Genomic DNA, 25,654 nt, shown 5'->3' with positions numbered 1-25,654 from the left:
CTGAAGCTTTGCAGATGTTCAAAACAGCTAAAGTGCTGATTTTAAATTTCTTCTGTAAAATAAAATAAAAAACACAGATCTGTTTCTGTTTTACACCAAACAAAGCATTTATTTAGATGTGTGCTTTGTGTTAGAGCTTTAATTCAGGCCAGATGTGCTGTATGTGATAAATCCTCACCAAGCTAACAGTCCCTCTTTATATCTTCACTCGTGTAAGTGGGGGCGATACAATGAGAACCATGTTTTTGGCATAATCATGAATTCCTGTGATGTTCTTTTGAGATTTTTCAAGAAGTCCTGAAGGTACGCAAACACTTACAGTTTTTCTTTTTGCTTGCATCACACATCACTGCAAACACAAGGGTGATGTTAAGCTGGTGTGAGATTTTAGTTACTGATATTTTAGGAACACAAATATATACAAACCAGACTAAAATTTAAAGAAAATCTCTACAATGAAAACAGAAATGATGAAAATAGGGCAGAAAAAATATTCTTTTTATTTTTCTACATTACAAAACAGCTAAAACTGTCCATATCAGAGTTTCTTCAGCAGCAAATGTTGCCACTCTTCCCTTCAGAGCAGGACTACCTCAGTGTTTCCCTGGGAAATGAAGACGTCAGTGCCTAGACGTCCTCGTTATCACTTCCTGCCAGGCTGCTATCAGTAGAGTTCACTTGCTCCTCCTGTTGCTCTGAGGACTGCGGTTCTGTTTGCTGGGGTTCTGTGGCACTGGTGGACTCACTGGGTTCTGTGTTGCTCTCTGCTGGTTTGCTGCCACTGTTTTTCTGCGTTTCCTTATCTGCTCCATCCAAGAACGTAGACCAGCCTTTGAGCCGCTCCTCGCGCTCACGCGACGTCTCTTCAACCTGCAAAAACACGACACCGAATCCATCAGAGCAAAGCGTTTATCTCAGTCCTCAAGGTGTGTTTTTCTATTCATCTGGGATTTTTTTCAGTTGTCATTTTTATACGAATGAACACAAAAGAACAAAGATTTATCAGACAGACTGCAGCGTCTTGCCAACAATTTTAATAGATTGGATGAAAAAGATATTTAAAAGAACCTCTTCTTAACTCTTTCACAGACTAACAGTTTATCTTCCAAGATTGCGCTGCATCCATCAAATCTGATCAGCTGCTATGTCCCAGAATGATACTGGGCAATGTGCAAAGAAGTAGCTTGCTGCAATGGGCTTTATTTGGAGGAAGCAGAGTAAAGGGGGATCAATACAAATGCAACCACTTTACAACTACGCATTACTTTGTATTGTTCCATTGTAAAATGTAAAGCAAAATGTATATTTGTAATGTGGCAAATTGTGGATTCAACTTTTTGCAAGGCACTGATGTCAACACGAAAAAATCTCACAGCTGTCAAATATTTTAACTGTTGCAGACACAACATGATGAAGATCCAATTATTTGAAAAGACAAAAGAAAAGAAAATGACAAAAAATAGCATTTTATATGAAAAATTTTAATTATGATAAAAAACTCTTCTTTAACCCAAAACGTATGATAAAGGTGATGAAAAATGTAAAATCTGACCTGATAGTCTGTGGTTCCGTCCCAGAGCTGAGCAGACAGCTGCCGTCCTCCAAACCAGCGGCCGTTAAATGAGAGAATACAAGCATCGGCTTGCTCTGGTTCCTTGAACGCAACTGACGCAACACCGTCCGGATGTCTCTGCAGCGAAAACACTCTATAACCACTGTTTTTGCTTTTTTTCCCTGTATGAGTGAATTAATCCAAAGCTTTGAACTATTGAAGAAACTCACATCAAACAGGACGACCTTCTTGACTTCACCAAACTTCTCACACTCTGTCCGTAGATCCTCACGATACTCATTCAGCACCAGCGGGTCTTCCTGAAACAGACCACAAACAGGTTTCCAAAAAACTCAATGTGTGTACGAAGGAAAATATACATGAGTGTGTGTGTGTGAAAGTATTTCTTTTCTGCACCTCAAAGTCGCTGGGATGAAACATGTTTCTGATGATGACAACTTTTTCGTGCCTCTTCCTGAGTTCTCCTTGCTTCTCGGGCCTCCAGTCCAGCTGTCTGTTGGAACCAAACAAGAACTTAAGTCATCCGTTTGCCCCGGACATTAAAGAGAAAGGGGGAATTATTTGTGGAACACAGCGAACAACAAAGTTCCTAAACAATTCTTATTTCTACATTTCTGAAGTTTCTAAACCAACATCTCCATAACTTATGATATAAACTAAGATCATGACTGAGATAAGTAAACTAGAATAAGGAATATTATACGAAAATAATTTTTCTGTGCTTATTCCAGACTTATCCAGATTTCATAGGAACACTATGTAGCACAGGTTTCTGTATTATTTTGCTACTGTATGCATTCTACTTAAACAGCTAATTTTAGAACACTGTATATAAAAAATATATTTTTATTCATGTGGACCAAACTAAACAAGCAGTAAACTTTACTCACAGCCATAAATCTGCTTAATATTAGCCTCTTGCACCTGGATTTATCTAAGAATGCTTACAGTAAATGTGCACAGACATAATATGCTAACATACTAAAACTCACTAACTCTAATATTTACATTTTCTAGGGTTAGAAATGCTATAATATCAGCAGAACTGACACAGAGTGCCAAAATGCAGACTCTCAATGAAAGACGTTTAATAAAGAGAAAGATTGAATTTACTTCTGTTGCTGGTGCATCTTCTTTTTGTAATCTTTGCTTTTCTTCTTCTTCTTGCTGGCGTCATACTGGCCCTTTAGCTCAAAGCGAGCTGCTTCCACATGGAGTTTATAACCTCTGACCTCTGACTCATCAATCAGACGCACAGCCAGAGCCACCGACTCTTTCTGCAGAGAGAGATTAACGGAAAAGTTCGATTTTAAAAGACCAACACAACACATCACTGTACATTAATTGTATTGAGCAGTGAACCAGAAACAATGAGCTCCATGTATTTTTTTTATTCAATGAGTATCAACCAGTTGTGCACTTTATGTTCTGCTTTTTATTGATTGTAACACAGTTAAAAAACATCTTTGTGAGTGCAGAATAATAAACCTCACAGAGACATTTATTGTGCTACAGGGTAAGCTTTATTTTACATTAACAAGCTTAGATAGAGATGCATTGAAGTTGTAAAGTCATTGTAATTCAAGCAGAAAGACAGACTAACCTTAAGGTAGCAGCAGAGGCCATCGCCTTTCAGGTTCCCGTCTTTGTCCTTGTAGAGTTTCACTTTGTACTCTTCGGTGATGGGGTCCCGCATCACGATACCGCACTTGGACATCAGCTCGACAAACTCATCAGGGCTGATATCGGGAGGCAGACCTGAGGAGGAAGACAAAAAAGATGAAGGTTAGAGCATGAAAGTGACAGAGTAGACAGAGTTAGCTGCTCTATATTTGAAGGTACCAACCTGATACATAGACATTTGTGTTTTTGTCCTCTTCGATATCAAACCATCCTACAAATACAGGGAAAAATGTTCTTTTAAAAAAAGCAGTGATTCTGATCAGAAGACAAGCAAAATAACTAATAAGTTTTATCTCAGTGTAAGCTGGAAAAGTCAGCAGGCTGTACCTGGCTCTGCTTTCCTTTTCTCCCCTTTCTGCTTGGCTTCTTTAGCAGAGTTCTCTTGCTGCTCTGCGGCAGGGCTTGGGGCAGGATTGACTGATTTCTCCTTTTCTGGCAGCTTGCTGTTCGATTCAGGAGCCACAGGCTCAGAGACGCTCTGCGCCACGTTCTTTGCACCTGGATCTCCTTCCTCAGTAAAGCCATAGTTCGCCTGGTAGGCTGCGATGAAGTCCTCTGTTATCTATAGAAACAAGGCAGACCTGCTTAACACTAACAAAGAAATCTGAAGCAAAAAGTTTTGTGGATAATTTCAAATGCTCAAAGTAACATTTTGAGAAACAAACAAATGAAAGAAAACACAGAAAAGTAACATTTTGAGAAACAAACAAATGAAAGAAAACACAGAAGACATGAGCATTCAATGCTTTTAGATGTTTAAACTTTTATCACATTTGGTGTAGATCTATTTCTTATGGTTTGCAATAGAAAAAATATTACGATATTATGAGGCTGACATGGGTTGGTATGAGATTCCTACACTAATAAAACACCAAAGTAAAGTTTTACAATCTCACAATAAATTGAACAATATGACATAATTTCTTTAATCTAAAAATAAAAATTAAGAAATATTCAGACTACTGCTAAAACAATTTAACATATTGATCAGTGGTTAAAAATGTTTTGTAAAGCAGACAGACAGAGAAGTCACATTACAATATTTTAGTGTCCCTTTTCGTGTCAGAATATGTAATAAATACTGGAGGATAAATACATCATAAATATTTTAGCTTTAAGTTATAGTAGGCAACCAGCAGCCTGTAACTTAAGCTGAGACTGCAGTCTCACCTGAGCAAATTAATGTACTAATTATCCTTACGGTGATAGTATTTTATTAGCATAAAGGCAAAAGAGTATATTGTCCATCATTAACACCTAAAAACTGATACAGAAGAATTTGAATGTTTAATCTACATCTCAAAATCAAAACAATGCCCTAGACAATAATACTGTAGCTTCAGTAATGTGCAATAAAAGTCTTTTTAGAATAGAATAGAATTCAACTTTATTGTCATTGCACTGTCACAAGTACAAGCAACGAGATGTAGTTTGCATCTATCCAGAAGTGCTCTACGAGATATAAATATTTATTTACAGATGTACAAGACTATGTATGTGTGGACTATAAGGGGTTATAGCAAAGAGATATAGATATTGTGTATAAATATAAATATAAATATGGGAGCTGTATGCACAGATTATACAGAATATACAGATTATACAAGAATGTTAGGGAATGGATTATTTATGTATATAATATGATACAAGATAAATAATGGCAGATAAAATTTACTTTTTGTTTGTTTTAAACACAAGCAATTAGATCATGTCATTTTTTTGTCATGTCAATTTAAAACCCACACAAAAGCTGTCAAAAATGATCCAAATCTCATACTAGTTCATGCCCATTTGGATCATAATGTGTAAAACTTTATATTACAAAATCAACAAAAAGGGCGCTAAATATGATTTTATAATAGTCAATAACGGAGAACTGAAACGTAGAGTGCAGCAAAACAGCATCAAAAATAATCTTAATGTATAATGTTCTTTAGTTTTAAGTGTATTTTCTTTGTATATAACTTTTTGTTTATTTTTTTATTACGTCCAATAAAGTCAAACTCAACTCAACCTTTCAGTGCCGACACATAGGTGAACACAGGTCGTACCTTAGGGAACCAGGCTTTTTTCTCATGGTCCCAGTCATACACTGTCCCGTCCACTGGATCAGTGTAGGTGTACGGATCCGAGCCGTCTGCATTTCTCTGCCCGTACAGCTCCTGCATTCGCAGCTGCTCCACAAACTCCTTGTTGGCGTCCGATTCCCCGCTCATCTGAAACCAGAGAGGGAAATGTTAGGCCACACAGCTCAGTTTGCACGAAGCTCATAATATTAGATTTTAAAAGGACTTCAAATAATTGCGAATGCAATAGATTACAAAGATATAAAGGAAAATAAAGTGGGACATTTAGTCCTTTTAGAATACATCCTTTATATTTACTTGGAAAAGAGTATGAAGTGAAGTTGTGCATACCTTATCATATCACAACCCAGCAAGACAGACGTTCATAAACCACTAAGTCAAGACGCCACTTAGAAAAGTCTACTCCAAATTAACTGAGCTAAATGGCAGTTTTATACAAGTAAAAGCATAATATTAACAAATTCTCTCTTACACTATTGTAATAAATTGCTTGACATTGGGATTATTTACTTATTTATGTTTCATTATCTGTGATCAACAAGAGTAAAACACATCATGTTAGCCTACTTAGCTAATGATTACCTTTAAAAACAAATGGTCAAAGCACTCTTCACTCCAGATGTTACAAAAAACACGATAATAAATTCCCCCGATGAGACCTCGTTACTGGTATAACTCAGTTTTTTTTTTTATGTGCAATGAGGATAAAAGAGTAAAATGTATATTTTATTACCAAACGAGCTAAATCTTTACTCCCAGCTCGCGTTTGTACTCATTGCGCGACGACGCTTGAATGAAACGTTTCCGAGGTCAGATTCCAAATGCGCATGTGCCAAAAGCTAGTACACGTTCGATTTCTATTCTTTCACCTACCTGTTGTTCTAAATTGATCCCAAAACGTGCAACGACTCCACCCGCGGCTCAGCGACAGATATTAATCGAGCGCACACTTCGCTATACGCTCAGTGGTGAGAGTTCAGCTAGCTTGCTAACAGGTAAATAAAACTGGTTAGTAATGGCGGAGAACAGCGGTAATATTAACGTCAATCCAGCCAACCTTCCTCCCGGAGATCCGCAGCTCATCGCTATGATTGTGGAGCATCTGAAGAACCGAGGGCTTTTTGACGAATTTCGCCGGGACTGTTTAGCCGATGTCGACACGAAGGTATCCAGCCTCTTTGCTTAGACAGATTCTTTGTTATAATTTTGGTGAATATAAAACATGACATTGATTTCAAAATGGCCTTGTTTGCCCCTCTTCTGAAAGATCTAACCCAGTTTTGTTGCAATCGTTTTCAGCCCGCCTACCAGAACCTGCGGCAAAAAGTTGACAACTTTGTGTCGTCGCACCTGAGCACGCAGGAATGGAACCCGTCCATCAATAAGAACCAGATGAGAAACGGACTCAGACAAAGTGTTGTTCAGTGAGTTGTACAGAAAATACTCTAATTTATTTCCTAGCTTAATAATGAGCGCAGATCTGTTTTACAGTATTGAACGTTCTTCATCAGCCTCTCTTCCTGATCGTATAGAAAATTACAAAAACAGTTTAGAAATCCCTAATTTATGCCATGAACTGTAACCTTCTCAAGTTTGGACAAAGTAGCGACACTTCACAATAAAATTACTCAAGTAAAACTTAAAAGTACAACGTAGTAAAAATACTCTTAAAAGTATTTTTTTTTTTTTTTTAAAGTTACTCAAGTAAATGCAACTGAGTAAATGTAACTAGTTATTACCTAACTCTTCACAACACTGATGAGTGCTGTGAATGGATGGAGCATGTTATGTTCACTGATCAGGGAAAAAAAAATATTTTTCTGTTTTTGATCTTCTGGTCACAAGTCGGGATTAGTTCAGCTGAAAATCAACGGATTCAGATCACCAACTTATTTCTCTGGACATCTGTAGAGGACGCTATCGGATTGTATCAGAACATGTTTGACTATCTCTAAATAATTTCTCCTTTTTTCTTTTAGATCAGGTATGCTGGAGTCTGGCGTGGACAGAATAATAACTCAGGTCGTGGATCCCAAGATGAACCACACATTCAGGCCTCAAATAGAGACCGCCGTTCATGAATTCCTCTCCTTAGACGGGAAAGAAGAGAGCAGCTCAAGTCTGAATCCTGCACCATGTGAGCCAACGGAAACTCAGGAGCCCCCTGGTGTCTCTGGCCCCAAAACCCCCTGAGAGGCTCTCTACAAACTGATTTAAATTGAAAGGACAGCATCGGTTTTGAAATGGAGTTAAGAAATCTCCCTTTCTTGCTGAAGATGCACATACTGGACATTGCTGGATGGTGAATCTGTAAAACTGCGTTGAAAGTTGCAGCATGGAGCCATTAAAGGATGAGGAGTTTAATAAAAAGGTTTCATGCCTGCACACAGCTGCAGCTAAAAAGGCTGTAGGATGCAAGTGCTTCTACTCTGCCTTTTGGATTTTCTGTGTTTTGTTTTCTTTTTCTAGTACAATCTTTATGTGAAATTGCACAAATCTTTGACTGTGTGTATATATATATATGTATATGTACATATATATATAGCTTTTCCAGTTCTGAGCAACTCAGACTGTATGTTAACACTGCAATATGTAACTTTTATATTAAAAAAATATTGTTTTTACATATTTGTTAAAATTATGTCATGACGGTATACGACGGATAATCTATGAAAAACTCTAATTCTCCTGCCTTCTCCCAGTGCTCCCAGTACTAGCTGTACCACTAAGTAGGAAACAACCAATCAGAGCTAGGAGGAGGGTCTTAGCGCTGTTAATCACTCTCTTGTGCTTGGTTGTTTTTGACTGGGGTCATGCATTTCTTCAGACAGCTCAGGTTGGGAGTTGATCTTTTCACTTGTCTCCTATTAAACTGAAATTGCATGGCAACAGTTTTAACAAATATGGAAAAACATTTTTGTAAAAGTTACATACTGCTGCTATAAGGTATTTTCTAGCTATGTAGGAGCATTGATGCAGACGAAATGTGATTGTTTTGCTGTTTGGATGATGAGAATAAAAAGATTATGAAGAAAACTGTTTCAAAATCATGCAGAAATTGCCTTCTTAATCCAAGTGTGGACATTTTTCGTTACAGTGCCTCATGTTTTCTTTTGCTCTTTGTATTTAGTTTGCAGTATTGATAAAATGTACTGAGAAAATGTGGCTCTGCATTTTATTGTTCCACCTCCAAACATGTCAGATTGTTGGAGTAACAGGTAAAATAAGAACCTAAACATCTTTCTACACTCAACTCCTTCTTTTAAACATCTGCAACTGCTGATATTTGATTATCCATGAGGAGGAAAAAAACTTAAATTAATAAATATGCACTCCATTCTTTTGTCAAATATTTACTTTTCTGGTTTAGAACATAATTAAGTTTTACTCTAGGTGGCGATATTGTCCATTGTCTTATATTAGATCACAGAGACCCTCAAAGGCTGATAGTCATGGATAATATGCTGCCAAATCAATTCTCCAGATTTCACTAGTATAAATATGCAAGGACATGCACAATGTCTTTTTAGCTTTAAATCCATTCAGTTGTTGCTTCATGCAGATTTCCAGCTAGGGATCAGATGAATGTAATACGGAAATAAAATGGGATAAAAATAAACAAGATGCAAAATGAAGAACCGTGTCTACAGAGGCTGTTGTGAAATGCCCCTGTAGGCAAAACAGATGTTACTCAAATTTGAACAAGCTATGTGGATGTAATTAAGAAATATATTTTTAAATGAAAACCCAAACTTCTGAAAAACATGGGGTTGTTACATGAAGACTACTCTATAAATGAAGATTTTCTTGATTTTGAGTAATATGTTATAACCTTACATGTCAGTGTTATTAGCTTTAACTTGGGTTGTAAGATAACCCAAGATATCTTTGCTGCTTCATGGATTATTTATATCTCTCCTTATCTGGGTAGGTTTGGAGTTATGGTATAATCATTTCACTTTTAGAAAATGTATTGAAGAGAATGCTTCATTAGATATTTAAAGTTATGTATTTATAGTAATATTAAATAACACACAAATTAGGTGACTTCAGAAAACAATCGGTTCTACTGGATTTTATTTAAGGGTATTAGAGTAAAGGGAGGCTGAATACAGATGCCTACTAATTAAAAAAATGTTTTTGTAAAATGTTTGAAAACCAAGTCTCATTTTATAATTATGTGCTGCTTCATGTCAGTCTATCTCATAAAAGTGCTATAAAATATATTGACGTTTGGGGCTTTGACATGACAAAATGTTAAAAAGTTCAAGGACCATAAATACTTTTGTAAAGTAAATATATATCATGCTAATGGTATTGATGATGTTATATTTTTTCTCTATGTAATATCAAAACTGTTAAATAATCATGTTAAATTATCAGCTAAAATAATAAGTATGTTTAATTCTGCATTTGATCATACAGCAAAATGTTACTGCAACTCTTCCTCCTTAGATTCGTCACTACAGAGCAGATACTTGTGAGTCTCTTCAGAGTCTGCACAAACATATAGAGAGTGAAGCTGGAGCGTTGCTCTCATTACAGTAGCATGTGGGAGGACAGGAAGGCCACACATGTGCACTGTTTGCAGAGTCTCACTGCATTCGTATGCTACTTAGCGGTGTGTGTTCAGTGAGAGGTCATTGAAAGGTTGTTTGAATGAAGCTGTGGGATTTTGTTTTGAAGAGGGACGAGATGGAACAAGCAAAAAAAATGTTTTTCCCCAGCTGGGCCCCTGAATGAACACAGACATAAACACACTCTGTCCTGCTACCTTGACCTCTCACTGCAACACACAGATACAAACATACACACATATGTTTGTCCTTGGACTACATTTAGTGAAGATGAAGTAGCAGAAGAGTAAGATGAGGTATTTGTTTGGTTTTCGTAGCTGATGGCAGTGGGTGATAAGTCCCTTTTCTGTAAACCAAACATCAGACGCCATGGCTGGAAAAAGGAAAACACAAAACAAAAAGCAAGATTGTAAAATCTGAGTTAACATAAAGCAAGAAAAAAAAAAGACAGAAAGAAACAAGACAAAACAGGACAGACAAATAAACATGGTGTGGGAGGGAGATTGCAGTCATAATATTTCATAACTTGCTGAATGTTTTAGAGTTGGTTTTGATTCCTTCTGTATGTTTCAGCAAATTCTCATTTCTAAATGCTGTTTACAAGAAGGCAGTACTGACATTTAATAGGAAGAATAGATGCACTAATCTCTGGAACCTTTTTACATTAGATCTGCTCAAAGTATAGATTATTTTTTTAAAAACACTCCTTAAGACCCACTTCTACTCACTGACCTTTGATTCTTGGTAAAATTGATCATTTGAGTCTGGTTTTGAGCTTTATGCTTTGCTCTGGTGAAATATGTCTATCAATGTTTTGTGTGCTTGCTTTTAGCACTTTGGTTCTGGCCTTGTTGTTATAAAGTGCGACGGCAATCAAAGTGGCATTGACATATATCTTCACCACGAAGCAGAGTGTCATATAAATGGCTGTTTATTGTTGCTGATATTCATGACCTGTGTGGCACCAATAGCTCTCAAAATAAAAGTCTGTTGAGCCCTGGATTTTAAAACAAAAGTGCATAACATGGTATAATTTAATTTAATTGAACAGAAAAGCCTAAGTTATTTCTACTTCTGCTGAAACAGGGTATAAGTGGCTGGTTAAGCTTAGTTTAACCAAGCTATCTGCTGAGCTCTGTTATCACCTGTTTTACAAGTGTTAGTCACAGAATTATAGAGCAAGTTTAAGCTTGTAAGATCAGATATTAACACTGAACTGAACTGAACTGAAGTGTTTATTTTTTATAGGTTTAAAAAAAGCAATAATTGACAGAGACTGGGAGCTGCTTCAAAATGATTCCTGATAACCAGATGGTGTTCAAAGCCAAACCAAACTTATTGTTGCACAGCAAGAATGAAAGATAAATTTAGTGATTTAAAATGTTGGCTCCTCATGTCCATCTTTATCCATAGCTACGCTGCTGTCGGCCCGGCAGAAAGCTACAAAAACGAGCCAGTTCTGAGCTCCCACTGATCATTCATAAATCATAAGTGGAGACAGCGTTATCCTGCGCAGCTGTGAGTTTATTAAAGAAAAATATAGCCGGCAGCAAAGGACCACAGGAGTTCTCATGCAGCAACATCATCAGCACTAAGAAGATAATCTGCTTTAGGTGTTGGTTGAACTGTGTGTAATGATCCTCTTGTTGGCTGAGTAAATGCTTCAAATTGAAATCATTAGTCTCACCCTCTTTTATCTTCTCATCTGAAACTATTTTTGAGTGTTCTTTATTCTTGCAAATCCTGCACCTGGCAAACCACACATCACTATCCTGACCCGTGGAGCCAGCTTCCCTCCGGTGGGTCTGTGAATAACTTGCTGGGATGTAACTGAGGAGAGCATGGAGATGGTGAAAAGTTTCTTAATTAGCAGCTTTAAGTTTTCATAGAAACTGCAATGTCTCTGGAATGATTTTTGATGAGGAAGAAATAATTTGTTATTTGCGATACATCTTGCCTTGCCATCAAGTGTTATAAAAACATATCTTAACCTGAATTTAATCTTAAATTTTCTGAAGTCTATCTCATTTATACATCATATTCTTATAATTATATGTTAGATTTGCGTTATTTAACTTCTTATTTGACAATCAAGTATTATTGCCATAAATAAGAGTGTGACTTAATGATATGTAAAATCGGCCTGCCATACCCCATCAAGCATTAACTCTCCGCTAGTCCTACGTTTCTTTGTGTACGTATCCTTCCGGCTTTGAGAGCAGCTGTAAACTCTCATTCAAAGTGGTTTTGAGTGTTTGACCTTCACTTACCCCCACAGTGCGTGACGTTGGAAGAATTTCACTTTTCGGGAATCATTAATATGTATTTTTATTCTGCCTTTTTGTTATCATCATCCATTTAGCAGGCTAGAAGTGTGACAGACAATTATATGGGATGCATTTTGCCCACTGTGGTTCATTTACTGAGAACATGATAAACTCTCGACTCGACGTTGCTGCGCGTTCACAATGCTGCGCTGTGATTGGCGGAGACGCATGCTCCGTTCAGTCCGGTGAACGGGCGGCGCTCCTGCGGGTTCATATACCCGCGTTCCTCTGCCGCACTAACCTGACCACACTCCTGCAAACAAACACAATCTAGTAAAGCTGTCGGGAAAATAATAATAATAACAACAATAAAAGATGATGGTGAATGTGTCTGCTGCGATGTTTCTGCTGCTGGGCTGTAATCATCTGCTGGCCATGGAGCTGCATGATCATATCTTGGAGAAACAAGGGAGCCAAGTCAAAAAGCGCCTCTCCCTGCAGAGCACAGGTGAGTTCACACCGCAAAGTTCTATGTTAGTGAAAATGTTCACCTATGGATTTGACATCTGAATGCTCCTTGATGTGCATGAAGTGCACTCTGATCCATGTGTTCATTATAATAGCTTGTCCTGCTTTAAAATGATGTGACCCACTAAGTATTAACAGTGAGCAGCCAGGGATCTGAAACCTTAGACTGGCTGTGCCTCTTTGTATTCAGCTCTGGGCTTCAGAGACTCCATCCTGCCCAGGATCATTCCCTCTGCACCAGGTGTCTCCGCTACACCACAACCGGCTACATTTTAACTAAAACCACAACCAGACAGAGACAGAAAAGTCTTTTTAACAAGTATTTGTGTTTAAGCATTGGACATTAGAGCAACAAATATGAAAATAAGTTATTTATCTGTAGTACTGAAACAAATTATAGTCTTTCTGTACATTTTGTTGTTTGCCATGTAACATGACACAATAAAAAACAAAGTATTATCAAAACCTCTAAACATTTATGTACAGATATCTGAGCTTATATGGTGTTAAATTTGACATGCAGTTTAATTAAACTTTGAGGATTTTTGTGAGTCTATCTTCACCACTACTGAAAATACAGAGTGGTTTGTTTGTAGATTCAAAATGGAAAGAGTTTGTAGCAAAATGGCAGGGCCGGATTTACAGGGATGTGGGCCCTTGGGCTGGAGCTGGTATTGGTGCCCTATGCACTAAGAAAAAAATATTTTACTAATGCAAATTACAGCACAGTAACAGGTGGTCCTATACTTCAGCAGGTATGAACTGATTTATTGTAGACTTGATATGTCCTCTACCCAATAAATCCACATTGTTCCCAAAGAAATCGACTATAAATTTATAATTTAAGAGTTTTATATCGAGTGCAATGGTAGAGAAGCATGACTGCTAAATATTATGATCGCAATATCAATCAGTATTTTTTCTTCATTTTTCTTATTCACGTTATCACTACCTATCCGTGAGAACGTTAGCATCACCGTCTCTAAAAACTATATTTGATGTTGGCATCAAAGGCAGTTAAAGTCCATCCTAATTGCCAGATATGTTACTAGCATGCAGAGAGTGAAAGCACTGGACTTGAAATATATTAACTCACCAAGTATTGCATTACAAATATCCATTTTTGCAACTTGCAAAAGTATTCATACCTTTTGAAGTTTTCCATATTTTGTTACATTACAGCCATAAACATAAATATATTTCATTGGAATTTAATGTTATATACAACTGTGAAGTAGGAAGAAATTTATACATGATTCAAAACACAAATAAAAACTGAAAAGTGCAGTGGGCAAAAACATTCAGCCCCCTTTTCTGTGAGAGCAACCATTTGCCATCAGAAGTTGCCTGATGATTGCTAATGACTAAATAGAGTCCAGCTGTGTGTAATCTAATCTCAGTTCAAATCCAGCTGCTCTGTGACGCCTCAGAAGTTATGACAATATTGGAGAGCAAACAGCATCATGAAGTCCTAGGAACACACCAGACAAGTCAGAGATAAAGTTATGGAGAAGTTTAAAGCAGATTCAGGCTTTAAGAATACTTCCCAAGCTTTGAACATCTCATGGAGAGCTGTTCAATCCATCATCTGGAAATGGAAAGAGAATGGCACAACTATCAACCTACAGACATATATGTATGTTTGTGGTTGTAATGTAACAAACAGCAAAATTCAAGGGTACAAATGCTTTTTGTACCACTGTATTTATATATATATTGCCAAGAAATCAGATGTCAGGAAGAAAATGAAAACTAGAGTTGCACAAAAAAGTATATATATATATATATATATATATATTTCCCCTTTTTTTTTTTGTGCAACTCTAGTTTTCATTTTCTTCCTGACATCTGATTTCTTGGCAGCTCCTTTAATTTCTCTTCTTTCTCCACTCGTTCTGCTCCAACCAACTGCTCAAAATGTCCAAATTAGCTCCTGAGCACATCACGTTCTGCAGGAACTTGTTGGGTACCTGCCCTTGCTGACTGACTTTAGATCTCTGTAGTCGTGCTGATCTCACTGTGTGTTTTCCCTCTGGCTAAGCTGAAATCCAGAGCTGCTTGGTGAGTTCAGGGGATGTCGGCTGTGGGATGTTTCAGTGTTTCAGCAATAACTCCTGTGAGATCCAGGGCCTCCACCATATATGCCTCACTCTGCTGCACAACGCAGGACGCTACAACTCTCAGGTAGGAATCTGACTGAGCTCATGTCACGCTCTCAGACACATGAGTGAGAATCATCTTCTCGCCATCGCAGCCCTCCACACTCAAAAACGGATTGAAGTTAAGTTCAACTTCAGGCAGGAGTTAGAGAAAGCAGATCTGGATACACGTTTTTATTTCATTTAATCCCATCAGTCGTTAAGGTCGTTTGTTAGGAATGTTTGTTGTAAAAAGAGGAGGGTATGGTTGTGAATGGTAGCATTGGTTACAGAACAATCTGAGAGGGCATCTGAAATGGGAGAAGGAACAGTATGTCCACTTTACTAGAATAGAAATATACAAGAAAGGGGAGCAAGTTCTTCTTGTCCTCACAGTGATGAGGAGAAGTAGATGATGTTCAGACTTATTCAAAACAACAGCTAGAAGAGATTTGTGGACAAAAGACACTATTTCTGTATATCAACTGTGTTGTTTTTAAATTTCATTCAAGTCTACAATCCGATTAAATTACACACAAACAGCTGTTGTTTTTATGTCGCTCATGAACACACCAGGTCATTGTGCATGAAGCAAGCAGGGTTTTACACAAATGATTAATTTCTCCTGAAGCTACTTAGAATCAGGTGTGGGAGTTAAGAAAATGAACCTGAGTGAAGTTGGGCCCCTTCATTCCTCAAATCAAATGAAAGCGGTGCCAAATATTTGTGCTGCAAAAAATGTTTGCATTAATAAATGTTTCCAGAGCAAGCCCTCCCCTCCCCGCTTTTAAAAATCAAGCAAATTTTTGTCAATCAAACTTGCTACAAAAATTTTAGCTGCACAACTAATTAAAACAAATTTCTGTGGAAACGTTTGATGTTAATTCAAAGAACTTCATTCTATTTAACTACAACTGTATTTGCTACAAACAGAATAATGAATAGAAATTGGACTTGCCCATCTAGACACTGCAATTATACTTCATTTTTTCTTACAAATTTTTGCAGATTTGGTGCTGCATGTATAGAACCACATGGTACTTCCTTCTCATGCTGGTCGCACATTACTGGGGGATGGCATCAAATACTTCATCCAGTATTTGCGTTAAGTCTTCCAGTGTGGTTGTGTTAGTCACTCTGACTCTGGGTGCAGCAAACAAATGTGGCACCATTTAAGGTGGAATAAACAGCATAAGATGTAATGCCAAGAAATATTGTTACAACTGAAAAAACAGAAAGGTCCTTCTTACTTTTTCTGCCTATCATCTCATGTTTGTCTCCTCCAGGGTAAGTCGTACGTGAAGGACGCACTTCGATGCATTGCGCTGGGACTGCGGCAGCGTTTCAGCTGCGTGAGCCGGCGTTGCTCTGCGGTGAAAGAGATGGTGTTCTCGCTCCAGAGAGAGTGCTACTCCAAACACAATCTCTGCCTGGCTGTGCAGGATCACCTGGACACCATGGGGAACCTGGTCCAGTTCCAACTCATGTTTCCTGCAGGGTGAGAAAGGCACGCTTATTCATTACAACTTTTTTGAGCATGAAAAACACTTCATCATTTTAAAAGGGGTTGGAATAATTTTGTTAATCCTAATGGCCCTAAAACAGGAACGCTTTAGACTGGAACAACAGATTGCATCAGTGTACTATGAAAATATCTGGTTTCAGCAGTTTGAAGCTGCAATAGGACAAAATGTTGAAGCTCTAGGGGTATGAATACTTTTGAGGTTTGATCCCAGTCCTGATTTTAATCTAAAATTAATTAATTTTGTTAGTTAAGATTTTCCACCAGGTGTTTTCATCTTTTCATTAACAGAAAGTTCGGTAACACTTAATTTGAGTGTGCATAAGACTGACATAATGTCATGAACATGAAGGAGTCTTTTTTTTTTTTTTTCCGAAGAGTTTTTGCGGCGCTAGTGGCTCGTACTTTTTCCACAGTAGGCAGACAGGAAGGAGGGTGAGGAGAGGGGGGAAGACATGCGGTAAAGGTCGTCGGGACCGGGAGTCGAACCCGCGACGTCCGCGTCGAGGACTAAGGCCTCCAAACGTGGGGCGTGCTAACACCCTGCGCCACCACAGCACGCCCCATGAAGGAGTCTTTATGTTTATGACTCGGGTCATGAAATGATGTCATTCGGTAAATAATGACACTTTCAATGCAAAAAGACTTTTAATGCTAGTTTTGAGACTTTGCATTAAAAATGTCATTATTTACAGAATAATGCAAAATTAACACTATTAATGGATGTTTAATGCAACCTTTAGACCAACTTTGCATTAAAATTGTCATCATTTAACACGTCACTTCATGACAACAGCTATAAGCATTTATGAAGACTCCTTCATGTTCATGACAAGTTTTATGCCAGTCGTATGCACACCCCTTCATATAAAGTGTTACAGAAAGTTCCTGCCAAAAATGATTTCCTGCTTTTTTATTCTGTTGGATTTTTTCTTTTGAAAGCATTATGGCCTTCTGTGGAGGAAGGATAGTCTTTGAGCGTTTTCTCTGTGAATAAATTCCCAACAGGCCGTACGTTGAGCTGATGAACTTCCTGCTGAAGTGTGGAGACAAGATCAGGTCCTGGGTCGGACAGCGACTTCGGGGGCAATGTGAGCAACACTGGGGGGCGCTCTGCAGCACCTTCACCAACATCTGCCCCCTCAGTCCGTCAGATGCTCCGGGGCTTCCCACCAGTCCAGCACCCTCCATCCCTGGACCTGCTACCCCTGCTGATCCCCTGCAGCAGCCGACCAGAGAGGTCGAACTAGAGGATGTGACCCCTGATTGGTCGACAGACAATGTTACCCAATCTGATCTCTTAGCATCCTGAACTTTCTTATATCAAGAGTTACACAAGGTGCACACAGGGTAAACAAACATTAAGCACTTATATTACCAGTAGAATAAGTAAAAGATGTAGATTTAGACGAGTTTTCTGTGTAGTGTTGCCAGTGAATGCAAAAGCAGCAATACTTATTTAGTGTGTGGGTGTTTTTGTTTTGTGGAGATTAATATTTTCTCTGAAAATATACAGGATGAAAATCCATTAATCTACCTCACATCAATATTACATTTCATCACAGGGAAACGCTCATAACACGTTCAGCTCATGTGCGTCTTATGGCTTTGAGACAGAATTAAACTTTTTTTTAGTCTGTTTTGGTTTTTATGAGGATTGTCATGTTGTGCATCATGCATATAGTTAAAGAATAAGCTTCAATAACCTACCTTAAACTTGTAATAATCTTAAAGACATCTGAAGTTATACAATCTATTTTATACAACAGTTTTTTCTCAGGCCATTTTCTTTACAGAGTCACAAAGCAGATGGATCTAAATGCATCCAGAGAAAAAGATGCAAAGAAAGTCCAGCATACTGAAGTAATTATGCCTATTTTTATGTCTGAGTTGTCCAAACTGGTGGTGCTGAAGTGTTCAGATATAAAACAGGGTTTTGCTTGTTATTGCAACTCAAAAGATTAAAAACATCCTGTCAGAACGGTTCTTTTAAAATCAGCAACTGGTGATGTTCTTTGCAAAAATTACAAATCCCAACTTAGTGCTTAATACTAAGTTGTGCTTAGTATTAAGCACAACTTTAATAGTTTATTTAAATAGAAAATGTTTTTGAAAAAAAATAAAAAGCAGACCTTATTGTAAGTGAATATTTTTCTTTAATTGGTTTAAAAATCAGATTTCAGCACAGGTTACCTTTTCCTGTGTAATGCAAACAGTTCTTGTTTTTGAGAATACAACAGTGTTTGCTTTGACTATAATTTACATAAATATAAATAAATATGGGCACTTTCACCAAAGTGCTAGCATGTCTAATTTATTGTGTAAAAATATCTGAAAGCACAAATTAAGAAAATGTTTTAAGCAGTAATTTGCCATTTTATTGATAACCCATACAAGCATACAGTTAGTCTTATTCATACCATGGAAAGATTTTAGATTTTCTTCATTCAATCATTTGTTTATGACAGAAAATCGCACATGAATCTCCCAAATATCCATCTTGTTTTTCTCAAGACTTATTTTGACCCTTCAACATAAATCAGTAGAAAAGCCTTTATTGGCGTTACAATTAAACTACTCTTATAATTACTGGCGATCTGTTATCAACAGCATTTTAACCTTTTTGAGCTGGTAAAACACTTTTGTTTGTTGCACCATCTATAGATTCTCTTATGTTCAAGTCACAACTTAAAAAGATTACTACTTACAGACAATGCTGAAGAAAATTGCATGAGCTGCAACATGTAATTTATCTTTAAAATTAAAAAAAAGTTTAAACATTGTAGCACTTTGCTTCCATGTCTTTTTAATTCCTCCTACATAGATGTTAAAAACTAGAAAAGTAAATGAGCAAAAACATCTGTACAACATGTTTCGTCATAAGATTAACAAATCACGACACGTTGGAAAACCTCCATGTTTGTTCCTGAAGCTCCTTTCACAAGACTTTTCTGTGATGTAAAATAATGTCAAAACATTATTGTGGAGATTTTTTTGTCTTATTAAAATGAAGGAAGAAAGGCACGTCATGTGGAGTTAACATTCACCTTTGGACCAGTTAACCAGAAAACTCACATGAACACATTCAGGAACAAACTGATGTTATTGCATTCTGTTGCAGATGCCAACCAAATTTTTGCTTTTTTGTAAATTCTATCTAATTAGAAGAATGTCTAAATGTCCCAACAGTTACTCCAGTAAGTCCAAACATTGTTAACAATCAAGCAGTGTGCAGCTTTAGTCCTCACGTTCACAGCTGATTTTTGTAAACTAACCTCCTGCATCCTAAGCAAGATTACATCTCTGATATTCCTTCTTCTCTAACTAGGTAGTTTCTGCTCCAGATGGCTCATTGCTCTGCTGTTCCTCGTCTTACAATCCTGGCAGGGAGCTCATCACGAGGTAGATGCAGACCCAGCGGGCTCATTAAACAAAGGGGATGAGGCGTTTCTTAAGGATGTAGAGAACAGTGGCAAAGAAAAGCGCTAAAGCCAAGAAGATGAGCAGCTTGTCTGTGAGCTCCCTGCGGTTGTACTTCAGGATCAGTTTCCTCCCCAGGTGGATGGTTCCCGTCATGGTTTTGAACTCCTCATTGGCTTCCTGCACTGTTTTAGAGGAGGTGGCTGCCATGACGATGAAAGAAGAGAGGGATTAGTGATCGGTAAACTGGACAACACACAAATTTATAAAAAGATGTTCGGGTTTTTTTATGTTTCTTTACCCAGAGTGCCAATGGTGTCCTCGCTCTGCTTCACCTGCTCTGACATCATCCTGCTGATGGACATCAGACTCTCTGTGATGTTGCTGCTGCTTTCCACTAAACTTTCTTTGGTCACTTTCCTGACATAAAGACACACACAGGCCACAGCAATGAATCAACCAACCAATCAATCAAGTTTATTTGTATAACACATTTCAGCATCAAGGCTGTTCAAGGTGCTTTACAGAATAAAAACACAAATTTATAAAGAAAACACCATACAGTCAACAATTTAATGATTACCATCACCAAAATAATACAGATCAACTATGTTATTGTGCATAATTAATTAAATGCATCTCTAAACAGGTGGGTTTTTAGTCTAGATTCATCCGGGCTACAAATGACTTTAACAGCACATTTTCTAGGAAAAATAAAGAAGTGTGGAGTGGAAATGCTGCATTTCCACCAACCCCACTGTGGAAAGTGGTAGCATCATGCTGTGAGAATGCAGGAGCTAATTAAAGGAAAACCAAAGAAGAAAACCTGTTAGAAATAGAGCTGCAACCAACGACTATTCTGATGATTAACTGGATAGAAAAAAAAAAAACATTATGCAGATTTTTTTTATTTGCCAACTTATATTATACAAAATTAGAAATAGATTTTAAAAATTACAAATAATTGAATTTGTTTTCAAATGAGAAAATAAACATTTTGTGGCCTATAATGCAATAACATAGCATTCCTTTAGTGAACACTTGATCATTTGTAGCAAATGATTAAAAAAATAGCAGCTGCAGCTAAAAAAATAGTTCTGGCCTTTCTGCCTTTCTTAACATTAATACAGTGTAGGGCTAATCTCTTGACTATATTTTCAATTATCTTACATGAAATAATTTGCATTTTTTAAAGTTTTGGTTTAATTACAGCTCAAAATGCCTTTTTTTTTTAGTCTGTATTCTCCATTTAACAATTAACCGATTACAAAGTTAGTTGATCATTTCTATAAGTGATTCATAACCATTAATCTGACTAATCGTTTCAGTCCTAGTAAGAACCAACCGTAAACACACACACACACACACACACACAAATAGCATGGAATGGTTTCAGTCAAAACACATTTATGTCCAGACTTAAATTCACCTGAGAACCTGAAACAAGATTTAAAGCTCAGGTGCTTTTTATAGTCTGGCTGAGCTATTCGCATAAAAGAAAAGGCATTTAAGAGACATACCACAAGAGGCTTGTAAACACAAAGGCAGCAAAAATGGTTCCAGAACATACTGGACTCAGGATGTTCAATGTGTTGGTCCATTACATTAAATTAAATCCTAATAGCACACACTGTTGTTTATAGCTTTAACAATGAGCAATTAATGGAGATCTATCAGATCTGAAAATGAAGTATTGCACACCTCACTGTCTAATACAAGGAACAAGCCTGAACAGAAACTTTACAAAGTAAAACCTTGAAAACAATTTTAGAGAATAGGCACCAGCTGCTAGTCAAACACACCTATAAAGCAGGAGTTTTAGCAGCTTGATGCTCTGAGGCATTCGGGCATGTGTTTAACACATTGCTAAGGAGGAAAGGCATCCACAGTGTGATTAGAGATCTTTGAATGTTTTGTAGAAAGAGCTTCAATTAACAATAAAATGCTCAGTGACCTGGTTTAGCACTTCGAAAGCCTCAGCAGAACTTTACTGACCTGTGTCTGGTGCTCGGGCTTTCTCCTCCGTGCAGAAGCTCGTCTTTTTCCATGTTGTCTATGGCGAGTTTACAGGCCAGGTTGGCTTTCCGCCATGCTGTCTGGTTGCTGGAACCCACAAAAATATCAGAAACAACTCAGAATACTATAAGAAGTGACTTGGAATTATTTACCGGTACCTTAAACAGTTCCTGCAAATTATTTTTTTATTTTTTATTTTTTTTTACCCCTCCAGGGGTTTTTTTGTGGGCTCTAGTGTCCCTTATATGACAGTAGGCTGACAGGAAACAGGGAAGGAGGGGGGAAGACATGCGGCAAATATCGTTGGGTCTGGGAGTCGAACCCGCGACGGCCACGTCGAACACCGAAGGCCTCTAAATATGGGTCGCACCAACCCCTACGCCACGCCCCTGCAAATTATTTTAATTTGAATTTACTGTAATTATCTACAACTGTCATGTAGGTAATATGAAAACTGCAAAAACCGGATGGATGGATACAATGAACAACCAAGTTTGAAAGCCTAATATTTCATTCAATTGATTGTTTTATCTGCCTCTCAAAGCTTAGTGCTTCCATTTACAACAATCATATATACAACTCTGGAAAAAATTAAGATACCACTTAAAATTCTCAGTTTCTCTGATTTAACTTTTTACAGGTATATGTTTGAGTAAAATTAACTTTGTTCTTTTATTCTATGAACTACTGACAACATGTCTCCGAAATGTCAAGCAAAAATGTACCATTTATTTGCAGAAAATGAGAAATAGTCAAAATAATGAAAAAGATGCAGGGCTTTCAGACTTCAAATAACACAAAGAAAACAAGTTCATATTCATTTAGAAACAACACTAATGTTTTAACACAAGAAGAGTTCAGAAATCCATATCTAGTGGAATAGCCATGAGGTTCTCAATGAGGTTCAGTGCAATGGTCTCTTAATTTTTTCCAGAGCTATAATTATATATTATTTTGTCATTAAAGTGAATTATATGCAATAAGAATCACTGATAGAGTTAAACGTTCATGCATTTGTGTCCAGACACCTCAGCATTTGGCGTCGCTGGCTCTCCATCTCCATGAGGATGGGCAGTCTGGTGGACTCCGTGTCTTGCTCCTGAGCCATCTGCTCCAGATCCTGACAGCAGCGAAAACATGGCTTCCCTTGACACATTTCCATTTCTAAAGTAAGAAGTTCCAACACAGTTTGTATGTGGGGCAAAGACCTGACCTGTATCCTGAGCCGCAGCTTGTTGAATTTCTCTTTGACCCGAGAGTTGAGCTCTGCGAGAGCAGAATGAGGTCCAGGACAATTAATGATGTCCTGCAGATACAGAAAAACATGAAAGTGCAAAAATAACAGCCTGTGAAAGCAGAAAGGTTAAATTACACATGTGAAGTTTAAAATGTTTTTGTGAGCAGAATGACAAGATTACAGTCTGTCAAATTCTGGCTGTCATAAATCTTAAGCCAACCAACATTTTTTGAAATATAACTTTCAAAGGAGGCAGTGATTTCAAGCTAAAAATGTATATCCTTTTTATTTTCATTCTTTTAACACATACCTGGAGTGTTACTATGTTGTTTTGATTTTTTCATGCATGTTTAAGAAATCTATTAATCTTCAGTGGCAACCATTTGGGTGTGCTTAAACATAGTTACTTGATTGTGGCATAAAATAGAAATATGTGCCTGGAAAATACATAATAGAAGTTTAGAAGTTTAAATCTAAAACTAGAGCTCCACAAAGTATTTAATGCTAGTAATCATTGTATTTATAGTCCATGCAATATTGTAAACACAAAGAAAGAATGTTGAAGATTATCTACAATTCTTTAACATTAATGAACAGGAAAATATTTATTGGTATTGAATCAAACCATTTTTATAATTTCTGACCAGTTTTTTGCATCTTTCTCTTGTATTTTGATTATTTATCCCAATAGGTCCCCAATATTTGATGTTGGAAGACATTCTTCAAATCATCATCATCTTTAGCCACAGATTCAGGTTGTCTGCAAGTTAATGAACCGACTTGGTCTGCTTGGACAGAAAGATGGATATTTTAAAGATTGCAATAGAAAAATAAGCAAGCACAATACCAAAATAAAAGTCAAAATCAAAAAAAGGCAAAATATTAAAGAAGAATTTGAATTAGTGGCAAAAAGGAGAGGAGGAAACTGATTTCTCTGGTTAACATGCATAAAGAATTTAAAGAAAGAATAACCAAAATAATAATTATGCCCTAAAATACACAACTGTGTCACCGGGTTGAAAAACACAGACTGTCATAACTATGCGCTTTTTGCGGGTTATTCTTTGGCCTATTTCAGATATGTTCTTTATTATTTTATATTTCAAACTAAAAGTGTTGGTTGGTTGGTTCAAGGTATTTGTTAATGGGAGACAGATGTTGCTTTAAAAGTTGTCAGAAAGCTTTCACGAAAAAATGAAATAATCACTAAAATAAAATTTTAAAAAATAAGCTAATTTCATGTGGTGACGAAACAGCGGCACAGAAAAATATTCTTATTAAAACAAAGTGACAAATGGAAGTTATTCCAACTAACTGATGCTAAGCTAACTTCAATGGCCAACATTTAGGATCACCTGTCTGCGTTTAATGTCAACTTCTCCCAGTAACACATGAAAATCACCATAAACAACAACTGAGCTCTTACCTGAGTGAGAGCCTTTATCTCCAGGTCGTATTTTATTACTTCTTGTCCGCAAATTCGGACGTTTACGTCCTCCGAGGAGGCCATTGCTATTTTGGTACGGAAAGCTGTAAGGCTTAAAAGAGACCAATCCGCTTTAGGCGAAGCTATAATCTAATTGGCTGAGGCGGTTTCGGTCTTCCTGTAAATATTTTAGAATATCTAATTTTGAAGTAGATTTCTGAGTGGTTGGAGTATTGTTTCATGTGTTTTTAAAAATAATTAGAAAAGTAAATATAGGGGTAGAGAGGAAAAAATGCTTTTAGAAATCTCTTAAAAATGTTCACCATCTGGTACTTATCAAGATAAAACTTTTACTATACTTCTAGAAATGTATTATATGGCTGCCAGCAAACTTTTACCCATTGGAAGTAGTTGTTAACAGCAAGTGAGATCTTTTCCAAAAATCTAAATAACAAAAACAATAACGGTAAATTGTGCTATAAATTATTCAGAAGATACAATTTTGGCATTGGATATTGTTTAAGTTGCTCTTAGCCTGGTAATATTTGTGGACCTAAAGATGTTCAGGCTTGCAAATGTCTTCCAGTTATCTTGTGAGTCAGTTATGCAACCACTATTTTAAACCGTTTTTTATTAATCTGCTCATAGATGACACTGAATGCTATAAATAATACTGTATTTGTTAAGAATAAAATAAATAAGATTGCTACTACAGGAGTGATGCATTAAAAAAAAAATTTCCACTTTTAAAAGTACCTTTTACTGTACTGTAAAAGAGTTTTGATCTACTACAATGTATGGTAATCAGCACAAAGGGCCAAAACTTTAAAAAATATATAAATAAAAGTAAAGTAATGCCAGGTTAGAGTTGTTTTTTATATTATTATTTTTCCTGTACGTTGGCTGCTTTTTCACTTTTTTCTGTTTGTAGCTGTCAATTTTAGGGAAAATTATCTTCTTTATGTAAAAAAGCCCCTTACAAATTGATATTTATTCCTATTTTGTCTTACTGCTTAATGTGAAGAAACTAGAAGTTTCTCTGAATTTTCACAGTGCTTGTGAAAGTCTGCAAGTCTTTTTGCTGTAGAAAATATCGCTCACTGCCCTGGGCACAACGGACTGAGCAAGAAAAATTATCTACCATCTTCTCTCCTCAAGAGTTTTCTTTTTACTACACACT

At 37.0% G+C, this 25,654-nt stretch overlaps 4 protein-coding genes across 7 annotated transcripts; 2 read left to right on the top strand and 2 right to left on the bottom strand.

Moving 5' to 3' along the window:
• Positions 1–471: 471 nt before the first annotated feature.
• htatsf1 (HIV-1 Tat specific factor 1) lies at positions 472–6,535 on the bottom strand. Of its 3 annotated transcripts, none has more exons than XM_028031492.1 (10): positions 5,926–6,170; positions 5,308–5,472; positions 3,584–3,818; positions 3,420–3,467; positions 3,177–3,331; positions 2,687–2,850; positions 1,970–2,066; positions 1,783–1,872; positions 1,553–1,690; positions 472–870 (listed from the first exon to the last, which is right to left on the bottom strand). In XM_028031492.1, exons 2-10 carry the CDS (start codon positions 5,470–5,472, stop codon positions 628–630), a joined length of 1,335 nt encoding a protein of 444 aa, XP_027887293.1. In that variant the 5' UTR covers positions 5,926–6,170; the 3' UTR covers positions 472–627. The 3 variants fall into 3 exon arrangements, with proteins under 3 accessions (XP_027887293.1, XP_027887291.1, XP_027887294.1); XM_028031490.1 differs by lacking the exon at positions 5,926–6,170 and adding an exon at positions 6,401–6,535 and having other exon boundaries at positions 478–870; XM_028031493.1 differs by lacking the exon at positions 5,926–6,170 and adding an exon at positions 6,217–6,338 and having other exon boundaries at positions 478–870.
• Positions 6,324–8,504, top strand: bod1 (biorientation of chromosomes in cell division 1). The gene is made up of 3 exons (XM_028031497.1): positions 6,324–6,508; positions 6,643–6,767; positions 7,323–8,504. The coding sequence occupies exons 1-3, from the start codon at positions 6,359–6,361 to the stop codon at positions 7,534–7,536; spliced, it is 489 nt and encodes a 162-aa protein (XP_027887298.1). The 5' UTR covers positions 6,324–6,358; the 3' UTR covers positions 7,537–8,504.
• A 3,881-nt stretch (positions 8,505–12,385) lies between these two features.
• On the top strand, positions 12,386–19,137 carry LOC114153143 (stanniocalcin-2-like). Its single transcript, XM_028031494.1, has 4 exons — positions 12,386–12,695; positions 14,757–14,899; positions 16,140–16,351; positions 17,384–19,137. The coding sequence occupies exons 1-4, from the start codon at positions 12,563–12,565 to the stop codon at positions 17,685–17,687; spliced, it is 792 nt and encodes a 263-aa protein (XP_027887295.1). The 5' UTR covers positions 12,386–12,562; the 3' UTR covers positions 17,688–19,137.
• Positions 18,728–24,600, bottom strand: bnip1b (BCL2 interacting protein 1b). 2 transcript variants are annotated; one of them, XM_028031496.1, is made up of 6 exons: positions 24,475–24,600; positions 23,025–23,117; positions 22,840–22,931; positions 21,791–21,898; positions 20,097–20,215; positions 18,728–19,998 (listed from the first exon to the last, which is right to left on the bottom strand). In XM_028031496.1, the coding sequence occupies exons 1-6, from the start codon at positions 24,556–24,558 to the stop codon at positions 19,802–19,804; spliced, it is 693 nt and encodes a 230-aa protein (XP_027887297.1). In that variant the 5' UTR covers positions 24,559–24,600; the 3' UTR covers positions 18,728–19,801. The 2 variants fall into 2 exon arrangements, with proteins under 2 accessions (XP_027887297.1, XP_027887296.1); XM_028031495.1 differs by having other exon boundaries at positions 18,907–19,998; positions 22,840–23,117.
• Between the last annotated feature and the right edge of the window lie 1,054 nt (positions 24,601–25,654).

The sequence above is a fragment of the Xiphophorus couchianus genome, chromosome 11 (assembly GCF_001444195.1).
Source record: "Xiphophorus couchianus chromosome 11, X_couchianus-1.0, whole genome shotgun sequence".
In the NCBI taxonomy this organism is placed as follows: Eukaryota; Metazoa; Chordata; class Actinopteri; order Cyprinodontiformes; family Poeciliidae; genus Xiphophorus; species Xiphophorus couchianus.
Note: the sequence above shows the minus strand (reverse complement) of the source record. Positions and strands in the feature narration are given on the sequence as shown.